General features: G+C 36.2%; 1 protein-coding gene across 4 annotated transcripts in view; it reads right to left on the reverse strand.

The window, feature by feature from the left end:
- LOC145690583 (cytosolic beta-glucosidase-like) overlaps positions 1–12,652 on the reverse strand; it is a 67,862-nt gene that overhangs the window by 21,056 nt on the left and 34,154 nt on the right. For all 4 annotated transcript variants that reach the window (XM_081765639.1, XM_081765647.1, XM_081765621.1 and 1 more), the window contains exons 7-8: positions 10,845–10,939; positions 4,904–5,051 (exon numbers count right to left, since the gene is read on the reverse strand). In XM_081765639.1, coding sequence (XP_081621765.1) covers positions 4,904–5,051; positions 10,845–10,939 — 243 coding nt within the window. The remainder of the gene's footprint in view (positions 1–4,903; positions 5,052–10,844; positions 10,940–12,652) is intronic.

Below are 12,652 nucleotides of genomic sequence, written 5' to 3' on the forward strand. Positions count from 1 at the left end.
CTAAGATTAACGGTTATCTTCTTGAAGGGGATTTACGGCAACATAGAATATTATAAATCCAATTATTATAAGTAATACCTCTGACAGCCCCGCATTTCAAATCACCATCGCCCTTCATCCTGACAAGTGGACAATTCACTTACCCACAATGACTTTTCAGGCGTTCCAGTGACATCAATATCTCAGTTTGGGTTTGGGAATCATGCTTCGGTGAACCTTGACTATCACCATCAGCAGCTATTAAAGAATCAGAACTTATTTCTGTACTAGATAATGTGGGTAACTATAGCTTTTCGTCTATAGAAGACGGAGAGTGTATGGTATATTATCGCAGGAAATATTTGATACATAAGACTTAGATTGTCAGTATTTAGGAGCAACTTTTAAAATAATCAGTTACTTTCAAAGTGCTATGGATTAGCCGAGAAAACCCGGCAGCCATTGTCGAGTGGTCTGCGGCATTAGACTGTGGATCGTTTGCTGTGAATGCCTTGGATTCAAATCCCGCTTCGGGCATAGGTGTTTTTAACTGTCCTCGTTTACTTCTATGTGTGGTGTCGTAATAGTTACAGTGTAATCCGTGCAAAGCGTTCAGCAGGTTAAATAATTTGATAAAAAGCTGTTACCTTTATATACTATATATATATATATATAGATAGATAGATAGATATAGATATAGATAGATAGATAGATATAGATATAGATAGATAGATAGATAGATAGATAGATAGATAGATAGATAGATAGATAGATAGATAGATAGATAGATAGATAGATAGATAGATAGATAGATAGATATAACAGTGGTTAGCGCGTGCCTTCGGTGCCCGTGGTCATGGGTTCAATTTCCGAAGAGGTGCTCAATAATTTCGATGTTGACCCAGCATCATGAGGACAATTGGGGAGTTATTTTAAGTAAGAGGTAGCGCACTCCAGTCTAGAAAGCCGGCATTAGGGACTTCGGGTGTCGATGCGTTGACTACATATCCGCACTTTGAACGTAAGCCCGCTGGTAGGAACCAAAGGACTGTCGTGCCAAGAGTTTAGTTTGTTTTAATTATTATAAATGCCTTCTTTATTATTAAATTTTATCCAATATTTTCTTTTCAACTGGTTTGCGAAACTCAGAGCTAGCTACTTGTTTTCTTTTTAATTCATGTTCATAGCACAACTAATCACTAAGGAAAAACAATCTTTTCAATAAAATTCGTCTCGCGTCTTTCGTAGCCCTAAGTTTAGTTATTTTTAGCTTTTTTTTTTAAGTTGAAGGGCGTTTTATCATTTTCTACTCGTTTTCCCTATTTTTTTCTAGTTTTACCTAGGTTTCTTTGCATGGACATTGCGCCTATACGCACGTGCTTAGTGTGTTCGTTTATAAAAGTGTTTTTTTTTTTCCTGCCACTATAGAAAGTAAGTGCCCTGTATCAGATAAATATTAATTGACGTATGTAAGTGAATATGTCTGTAACGAAGTCATAATTACTCAGTTTTTGCATCGTACATAGTTTCCTCATCTTCATTAATCTCTTCACTTCCGCTTCCTGAATTCCAGTTCTATTATTCTTTCTTGAGCAAGGTCCATTTAATGGGGACTGATGTCTCATGTAGGCTTATTAGCTATAACATCAGTAATAAAGAAAGTAAGGTTTACTTTGCACCAATTTTAGAACATTACGTTAATTATTAGCTAAATAATAATAATAATACGGAGCGGGCTTTGGCTATTTGTTAGGATTCTTGCTTCGCAATTGGGTAATGCCGGGTTCGAATTCGGAGACCAGCCATCCTGACTGAGGATTTTCCAGGCTTGTTCCTCAGTTATACTGGCCAAATGCTAGGTTAGTACCTTGATCTAAGGCTCTGGAGACCTTCCTTCCATTCTTTTCCCAATGTTGTTTTCATCTGTTGATTACTACAGTGTAAAGTGGCCTCTGAGGATGTATCTGGTAGCTTATAGTAAATATACAATAACGACATAATATATCTTCACGAAACATGTGGGTTAATTTAACTATAGCCTTACAGTCTCAACAGATAGCTAAAGTTTTAATATCAATTTCTTGATTTTTAAATACTATTTTCATACTGTTTTAGCTTTCAATTGTCTCATGTATGTTCCCACCGAGAATTGAACCCGAGCTCACATGAACAAATGCGAATATGTTAAATATTTTTGAACACTTTAATATACAAAACACAAAACGCTTCAATGATACGATGCATGAATATGTTTTGGTTACGTCCTGCTATGTATGAGTAAAGAAACCTGAGGGTGAAGAAAAAATAACAGAAATCTCTTTTATATTTACTCCTTCAACAAACTCCCGATCTCAGAAGGGCAAGTCATAAGGTAGGTAATAAAGTCATACAAGGAACACTTTTATTAATACTAATAATACTACACAACCATATCGCTGTCCTGAAATTCTCGTGTGTATGTTTAAAAATCTACTGTTGTTCCACGCCAACCAGTCTATATTTTTTGTTGTACCTTCGAATTGAAAGATATTCATTATTACATTTGTTGGACTCATGTGAGTCAGAAACTACAATTAATAAAGAGTTTATTTTGTCTAGTATTCCTGCGATTAGAAGGGCCTTATCTAAAGGATTAGTAAAGTTTATTTTCTAAGAATAAAATAAATATTTTCAATGTGAAGCTAACATTAAGTTTTGAAGAGGAGCTAAACAGAAGAATTTGTTTAATTTACATCAGTTTTCAGACAGTTCACTATACTCTGAAATGGGAAGAAGTCAAACTTGGAAACATTTTACTAAAGAGACTATGACAGAAAGTGCAACATGTAAAATATTGTAAGATTAAAATAAAATAAAGAACACAAACGTGTTATGGAAACATTTAAAAGCACAACAATCTACTATATTAGTGAACCCGAAAAAAGTTTTGACGAATTTTAGATATTCAATTTTATCATCACAATTTCAGATGTAGGTTTGGATATGAATCAAGATCTGAGATTCGAATTTCGGATCCAGATCCCAGATCCGAGATCCGGACCCAGATCCGAGATTCGAATTTCGGATCCAGATCCGAGATCCGGATCTAGGTCCGGATCCGGCAAGATCCGGATCCGAAAATTTTTGTCCATCCCTACTTCTATCCTGCTGAAATATGAAATATGGCGTCCGGAATTACTTGAAAAAAAAAAAAAAGGATATAATGCGACCTATTAACGTCCCTTGTGCCATGATGGAACTCGTGAGATTGGCCTCAATGAATAATAGCTAAGATCGCATGCTATATCAATTGACGTCCCACACCATCACAACTACAGTCAAGAAACTTCGACACTTTTCTGAACATTTTCTTCTAAATCTTGTTCTTGGTTTAATGCAAAGTTGCCAATTTTCTTCTAGCCCATGCGTGAAAAGAAGAATTATGACGAAACCTCGGAACTAACACAGAGAGATCATGAAACAACAGAGTCACTGAAATTTTAGGAGTGTTCGAGAACAAAATATTTGAATCTAAAATAGTTAGAAATTAACATCTGTAATTTACCTAAGACTACAGGCACGTAGCCAGGATTTCGTAATAGGGGGAGGGGTCCGCGACATGAAATACTGTGGTTATCACACCAGGATCATTCCAAACTACTTTACTGGCAACTTATATTGGTTCGTTTACCGGGATTTCGTAAGTGAGGGGGGGGGGAGCGTGACATGAAATACTGTGGTTACACACCAGGAGCTCGATCAATCTAAACTATTTTACTGGCAACATACCCATATTGGTTTGTTAGGACAATAAAATCAGGATATGTTAGTAAGTATTTTAATAACAAACTACCAAGAAATCTCGACTAAAAGAATATTTTAAAAAAATATTGAAAAGATGTAACCTTCCGAGGTCATTCGAATTCGGTTCTTCTTCTTGTCTTTCTTCTTCTTTATCTTCGTTTAATGCCGTCAAGGATAGCAACGGAAGGTCTCTTTCGGCAGTAAAGACATTCTATAAAATGGATTAGTGTTGCCACGAAACTGAAAATTTCTTTAACAATTGTAACTGGAATCTATGTTGCCAGGCTCATATTATTGGTGATTGTGGGCATTTCTTAAGTTCTACCTGAGAGTATCTGATCGAACTGGTTTATCGATCATCATTTGTAGTCCATAGGATTAGCATGGAGCTAGATGGATTCAGAATGCTCCGTTACAATATCAATTTTCAACTTGACCCCCACTCCGTTTCCTCCACACAAAGATCATAAGAAAGAGTAATCAAACACTTGCTGTAGCTTCATATTTTTAACGCTGATTCTTTTTTTTTTCTCGTTTCTGTTTCATCTTTCCTTAAATTTTTTCATTTTTGATTCCGAAGGGGGGTCCGGACCCCCCGGACCCACCCCTTGGCTACGTGCCTGTAAGACTATACCCAGGGGGGAGGGTATTAGAGGACAGAACAACAGGGCCAGAGATTTAAGACGATTGTTATGAACCATAGGGAGATATGTAGCTAAAACACACGAAAATCTTTAGATATTGAACGTGCATACCTGTAGGCTCTTCGGAGTTAGTAGCTTTAACAGAGATCAGCGTCCAGTTGCCATATATGAATATCTACTAATGCACAACAATCAAGGGTCCATTTTGTGATGGTCATTACAAAATTAATGTACTGAACTTAATAAGGACGTCCAATTGAGATCTGGTGTTATTAGTGGTATTACTATTGGACAATTAAGGCCTTATGCAGAGTCGTTCTGACGCGTGATTAGTGCCATACTAAAGAGTTCGACTAATATATGATTCCCCAGTATGACGCTAATTATAAGTCAAAATGATTTTGCACAAGGCCTTTAATTTCTGTGACCAGTGATACACATAAATCAGAAAATTCAAACTGCCAATAATAACTTAATCTAAATAACCTACTACTAACCCTGTAAGAGACGAAGCTCTTCTTTCGAGAAAGTTGGAAGCCTAGAGTGCTGCAGACCTTCTCTGGAACTGTGCTCATCGATGTTTCTCCTCATTACATCAGGGTAGTCACCTTCCGCTATAAGAAGTGGGTCTAAGAACCAGCCAATCTAAACAGGAAATGGACATAATGTATATTTAAAAAAAATACGTGTAAGTTATTTACTTAATAGTTATTTAGTGGACAAATCTAGTTAACTCAGCAGCTTTTATTATGTGAATCAAATTTAAAACATTTGGTCTAAAAGGATACAAACAAACAAACGAACAGTGGAAAGTTACAGAACATGATCCTATATATAGATGTATTTTGCGTTGTATATCGATCAGATAAACAGAACATCATGCGTCTAAGACGACGACAACATCATCATCATCATCATCAATATTTTGCCATCATTGGCAGGTCACTTTCCTCAACTGAGAACCTTCCATGCTCCACGGTTTCCCAATACCTTTTGATCTTCACGATTTTTCTGTTTTGATATAGTCCATCAATTGGAGCCTCCTTTCCAAATCATTCTCTTTTTTGCTACCATAGGGGGGAGACCGGGTATGGTTGTAACACGTTTTGGTTGTAACAAAGCGAGTAGTTCCTACGCTAATCATTAGATGTGGTTCATGTTCCGGTCAAAACACAAGCCCTTCATGCACGTTCAGTCACTGTTTTTGTGTGAGGTAACGCGTGTTCGTCTTGAAGTTATCGCGGTTTTGGTGTTTTTTGGGCAGGTAAGTAAATTTTCTATATCCCTGAAAATATGTAATATTACAATATGTGTGCGAAACATTTAGATAATTTAAGTAAAATATTAAAAAGGATACTAATGAGTATTTGTTTACGAACTGAAACCAAACACAGAATCAACACAATTTTGCAAATACTCTGGCAAAGATGACTACCGCAGTATGAGGTTGGTTGTAACAAAAAAAAAAAAAAAAAAAAAATGGGTCTGGTTGTAACGCTGTTACAACCAGCCCCCACAGAGTAAAACAATGCATATGTAATTAAGTTTGTATTATTTACTTGAAAATTGTTTACCTAAATAGTGATTGTTACATGAACATTGTTTTCCCTCCCTCTCTCTCTCTCTCTCTCTCTCTCTTTCGTTCTTTGAAAAGTATTTCAATTCTCTTATAAAAGTTATGTAGCTACTTAACGACACACAACAGCGTAATGTTTGCTAGGTATCCGCTGCTATAAAGGATAGTGGTTTTACCTTTCTATTGAAGCAGATGTAATTTTAATCTGTAATAGTGAAATATATGGTTCATCTTGTCATCTGACGAAGACAGTGATAACGCAATTTGCCTACTTTGCTGTGAATTACTTTCCAAAAGTGCGCCAAGAGAGAAATAGATTCAATGTAATTTTTGTCATGGATGGGCTCATGTTGTCTGCACCACGGTGACGAATAAAAAATGTTACAACTGTGATTCAAATGATTCAATGTAGGTAAAAGTAAAAGTAGACTAGGTAACTGAAAGTGTAAATTTGAGTGTCGAAGTGCATAGGGTACTAGAGCAGATGTAGATGTCGAAATGTAGATGTGCATAGGGTCTAGTACTATGTTTCATATTATGGTTATTATAACAAATGTTCTGTTGACATTTTTAAGTTAAAAGAAATATGTCAAGGTTAGTTCGGGTTACATTTCTTTAGGTAAACTTGTTATGTAAAAGGCAAAGTAAACCTAAATATATCATACAATTTTGTTCATTCATCAAACTATTAGCTATTTTATTGTATTATACTGTAAACTGTAGACCTAGCTATCCATTTGCTGCTAAGATATATTTCCAATGTGAAGAGAGAGTTATATATATACATGTAAAAAAGCACAGTACTTTCATTAGTCATACAGTTTTCTAACGTATTCTATGTCACTCTCCTACTTCAATGGCATTATTGGCAGGTCACTTGCTGCAACTAAGAGCCTTTCAAGCATCATAGTCTTCCGCTAACTTCTTCGTCCTCACGTACGATTTTTCTGTTTTGATATCGTCCATCAATTGTAGCCCCCTTCGTCTCCTTCTTTTTCCTGCTACCATACCCTCTAGCACGTTCCTATGATACAGTTCCTTCTTAGCCAATGTCCCAAACAGTTTCTCTCCTCTTTCCAATAATATTTAAAATTGTTCTCTTCTCCCCCACCATTTCTAACACCTTCTCATTCGTTTCCCGCTCGACCCAGCTAAATCTCAAAAAGGAACAAATTACTCTCATGGAAAATATCGATATACACCAAATTCATTGATTTACAATTGTAAATTTTCTGAAGAAGAGACTTTTCGACAAGACAGTGATATCAAGAACTTCATCTTGAGGAGATGAGCAACAGAAATCTGAAAGGGTTGATGAGATACCACCCTGTTATATTATTATTATTATTATTATTATTATTATTATTATTATTATTATTATTATTATTATTATTATTGTTGTTGTTGATGAAAACTAGTCTCCCAGTAAAGTGCTAGCCTATTTTCTGTAAGCAACTTATAAATCCAGGTTAACAGTAATATGTTACACATGTGCATTTCGAGTGGTTACTGTCTGTAATAGTTTCAATGTAGCCTCTAACTCGCTTTCATACGCATTGTTACGTCCATGCCTTCAATCCTCTGTATCGTCACAATAGTTTTAAATCTGTTAAGTTGCCTGCACGCTAGCGTCACCTATTGGCATCAAGCAGGGCAATTAGTGACACCTATTAGCGCGACTGTTAACTATTAGGAATTAGCGTTACGCACCGACTAAAAAGTTTTGCTCGTATACGAATTTACGGTAAACCCTCTCTCTACTTAGCGAAAGTAGCACCAACTAAGCACCAGTTCCGGTCGCGCTGCAAGATAGCTTTACAGGAACGACTACATAGACTGAAATTGTCATTTTCAAGACATCACTGTTGAATAAGTAATAATGACAGCAACGTCAAATTACACATATTTCTAATACTGGCATGCGTGTAGGGAACCACGGGAGATTGAGATATCAACCCACACAAACTGCGCGTCTCGTAGCTGACTCACTCACTCATTGCCTGACACAAATGTTTGGTATGTTTCCGAATAGCTAGAAATACGAAATTTCTCACATTGATGGGGGTTACATGTACACTCATGTCCAAAATTATTGTCGCATGTCTATAAATATGTTGCTGTAGGAATATAATTTGATAACGAATTCACCCGGTATTTCTTATAATGTTAGTATGTGTATAATCGGCAAAGACATGTATATGGCAAATTTCATGTCAAAAGAGCAGTAAATAAGAATAATAAAACGAAAATAAAACTTTCTTGTCCATTTAGCAACATTTTATTTTACTTACTCTAATTTTCGTATTTATAATTCTTTTCCAATGAAATTTACTACAAACATACATTTCCCGATTATGCACATAGTGTCAGTACTAAAAGTACCCTGCAAAATCATTGTCAAATTATATTTTTACAAGAAGATAGTTATAGATATGCGACAATTATTTCGGACATAAGTGTACATCTCCAGAAAATTCGAACATTTCAGATTCTACAGCTAAACGAGACAAACAGCGTCAACAGTCCCCTAGACTACCTCTTGTGTAGATTAACTGATGATTTTCAACAAGACATGACTGCTGACTATTCTGCCTTTGTCAGGTCCTGGGACTAATGCATTTTCTTTCTTTTTTCTTCCTTATATATATATATATATATATATATATATATATATATATATATATATATATATATATATATATATATAGATAGATAGATATAGATATAGATAGATAGATAGATAGATAGATAGATAGATAGATTTGGACTTAGTGTCTTCCATGTTTCTCGATCTTCAGCTTCCTCTTTATACTCCCAATATTTTCTTCTATTTTTCAAATCATCATCTTCCTATTCCTCGCTTTCCTTCAATCTTTTCTTCTATGGCGGTATGATATGAAGACAGTTTCTTTGTAAGATATGTCCGACCCAAATGGGCTTCCTACGAAGAATCCCGGCTAAAAGCGTCCTCTTCTCTCCTGTTCGTTTTAAAACATCTTCGTTTTTCTACTCTCTCTGTCCATGTTATCTTCTCCATCTTACTCCAACACCACATTTCGAAGCTCTCTAAATATTTGTTCTCTAACTTCTGTAATGCCCAACTCTCAGGAACTACACAGTCCGATATTCCATATATATATATATATATATATATATATATATATATATATATATATATATATATATATATATATATATATATAGGACTTGACTAAGTTCTTCCTTAGTCCAATATTAAGTCTGCTTGTTAAGATTGATCTTTTCTTGTTGAATGTTTCTTTGGATGTGGAAACTCTTGACCTGATCTCTCTGGTGTAGTAAGCGTCTCTCGTCAAAATACTTCCTAGATACTTGAAATTATCGATCTCTTCAAGTTCTCTTTGTTCTACTCTGACCCGTAAGGACACGTTTCCATAGGATATTCTCATGACTTTGATTTCCATTCCATGATGTTGATTTCCATTCCATATAGTTTTCCAGTGTCAACTATTTTGTCAATCATTTCTTGTAGTCCTTCTTCGGTTCTGTTATTAATCTGCTCCCCAATCTTGAAATCTTCAATTCCTATTAATGCTTCTTACATTAAACATTCACTGTAAAAGTTTAATAATTAAGGTGACATACTACATTCTTATCCTCTTCCAATCTCCACACTATTCTTATTGATCCAAGTGCAACTTTACTCGTTGTCATACGGACAGGTTGCGGAATGAGTGGTCAGTCTTTCCAATTGACCCCAATTTCCTCATTCTGAAAGTATTTTAAAAATTTGGCCAATTAGTTATGTTTCAATACAGCCAAATTATTCAGCCAAGGTAAGTTATGATATCGATTCTACCAAGTTCTTGAAATAAATTTCCTTACTTTGAAAGTGTTTGAAGAACTTGGCCAAACTGATCATAACTTACTGTGGCTGAAGAATTTGGCTGTACTAATAACGTAATTAGTTGGCCAAGTTCTTCAAATACTTTCAGAATGAGAAATGTATTTCAATAACTTGGCAGAATCGATATCATAACTTGGTTGAAAAATTTGGATGTATTGATAACAATACTCGTTCGGAACTTGGCTTGGTTCTGACTCAAAATGTTATGGGCCCCCGCCAAGTGAACTTTGTGGTGGACAAACACCGTGTGAGTGGGTTTCCTCGGGGTTCTCCCGTTTCCTCCAACTTTCTTCATTCCACTATTTCATTCATTACTCATCATCACCGTCTCCTTTAGCCTAACCGGCATAACCGTGGGACGTAAAACTCAAAGATTTCATTTCATTTTTTTTCAAAATGTTATGGATTGGGATTAAGAACTTAACTAGAAGCTGTAACATAAGTGAAAGAAGCTAGGCGAATCAGATTCCAAAAATAAAGAAGTTCTATGAAACTTTAGGGTACTAAGAAATTCAATTTCATTCTAAAGTAATCCTACGCCAACCAGTGATGACGCTAAAAGGGAGGCATAGAGCCAGACATCTCCACCCGGTGGCATCATCATATGTTCCCTCCTCACTTGCCCACTCAAACATATTGTGATGTAATGAGGACCAAGTAAAATAAAACTATTGTTTTCGATATTCAAAAAGAGCTCCTCCGTGGCTAAGCGGTTGGCGTACGCGCCTTTGGCGTGGGAGACCCGGGTTCGATTCCCGGCGGGAGCTCATGTGGTTCGGATTCCACGTTAATCCGTAGGTTCACGTCTCATATAGCCTCGCTGCTGAAAGGGACGCTAAACTAAAATCAACTCAACTCAACTCGATATTCAAAAATGTCTCTGCCCTTCTGTCTGACCCTCCTCATGAGAAATTAAAACTGGCGTAGTCACTTGCACGAATCCTCCACAAACAACACTTGCAACTACGGTACTGACCTCAAATAATATTGCTCTTTCAGCTGCCATTCTGTCTGCTTCAGAATTGGTTTTTGGAACAAACCAACTGGAGTTCAAGGAAATACCAACCATTCCTTTCGAAAATTCAAAAAAGAAATATGTTAATAATATTAATAAAATAAATAAAAATAAAAACAAATAGTGGAAAAACTGCTTATTTTAACTTGTATAACAAGTATTTACTGTACAAATAGTAGATTGGGAAACATATGCGGTTAACATGACGACGAGCATGTTTTATTTCTAGATAAATTAGCAGTAGCCAAAGACTTAAAAACCTTGAGCACTAGGTTATGCTCTAATGAAAATTTCAACTTGTATTATTAATGGGTGTTCAAAGTTTTAACTTTAAGAAAATAGCATATACTAAGGCCTGTGACAAACATCTTGGCATTTCAGCTAAACGAATAAAACGCAAGCTCTGGCGTGACATTGTCAAATGTTAAAGGAGTGTGGCTATGGGTAAGCAGACAAACTACAGCGCTATCAGGTGACAGGGGATAGACGTGGATGTGTGCAAAATAAACGTGGCAATACCGCTGGCCTCTCATTTGCTAGCAGCATTTAAAGGGAACGTGGAGCGCCGCCTTCAAATGGCAAGATGTTTGTCACGCCGTTTAGGTGTTCTGGAAGCTAAATGGTTACGACATTGAAATATCACCTTCATGCCAAAGTGGCTAATGGGCGTGCTTTACGTGCATGTGGTACTAAGTGGATGTGCTTCCCTCTCGGGAATACAAACTCAAGTACTTTTAATGCCATTTTAAGCAGTAGATTCCGTTTCATGTGGTGTCGGTGCCGAAAAAGAAACGTTAAACTACAATTAATCAACCGAATCCAAACAAAGAGTTACAGTACACGAGCGAGGAAGACGTATTGTGTCGACGTTCCGACACTTCAAGTCGTTTATGGAATCCCAAAATTCCGTGTTAATGATTTTCATTTAGAATCTTCTCAATAACCGTACGATCTCCATATACAGTTACAGGTTCCTCGTTTTTTTTATACATTCCCGTACGGTTAAGAAGTTGGATATCTTCAAATTTGGAAAAGTTGCAGCTTAAAAAATGGATCCCCTACTACTAACACATTTCTTGTCGAAGTGTTTGTGCTGATAGTACCTTACCTCAGGGCAAAATGAAAGTTTCTTGTCTTGGATAAAGCAAACAGCATCACTTAAGGTAGTCCACAATGTATGCTTGAAATACAGACTTTACATCAAATCAGAGTAAAGTAGTGCACAAACTTATATGTAGGCCTATAAAAAGGTAGCCATTGGGGGAGGGTCTCTACTGCTATTCCCATAGATCCGCCAATGAGGTAGCCCTGTAGAGTTGTTAGAAATACTGTCAGGCAATTTTATATATTATATAAATCATATTTATTTTATGTGATATTCTAGCTCGTTTCATTTTTCCCCTAAAACTTTCACTTGTTAAATCTTAAAGTGATCCATTTTTCAGAACAAGTTTACAAGTCGAGATGAAACAGACAAAACATTAGGATCCCAGTGGCTCAGTGGTACAACGCGCATCTTTGGTGCGCGAGGTCCCTGGTTCTATCCAATTGGGCTTTGTTGTGGACTGACACTGTCTGGGTTTTTTTTTTTGGAGATCTTCCATTCCCTCCCCTTTTTTTCGTTTCACAATTTCATTCATCATCATCATCATCATCACCCTTAGTCTTGGTGAAGTCGTCAAACCAAAAACACTAGAACAATAGTATATTTCACTTGTAAACACTTGTACTATTAACTTTGATTTGACATTTATGGTTGTAATTTTATG

This window comes from Thermobia domestica, chromosome 1 (assembly GCF_964235325.1).
Source record: "Thermobia domestica chromosome 1, izTheDome1.hap1.1, whole genome shotgun sequence".
Classification (NCBI taxonomy): domain Eukaryota; kingdom Metazoa; phylum Arthropoda; class Insecta; order Zygentoma; family Lepismatidae; genus Thermobia; species Thermobia domestica.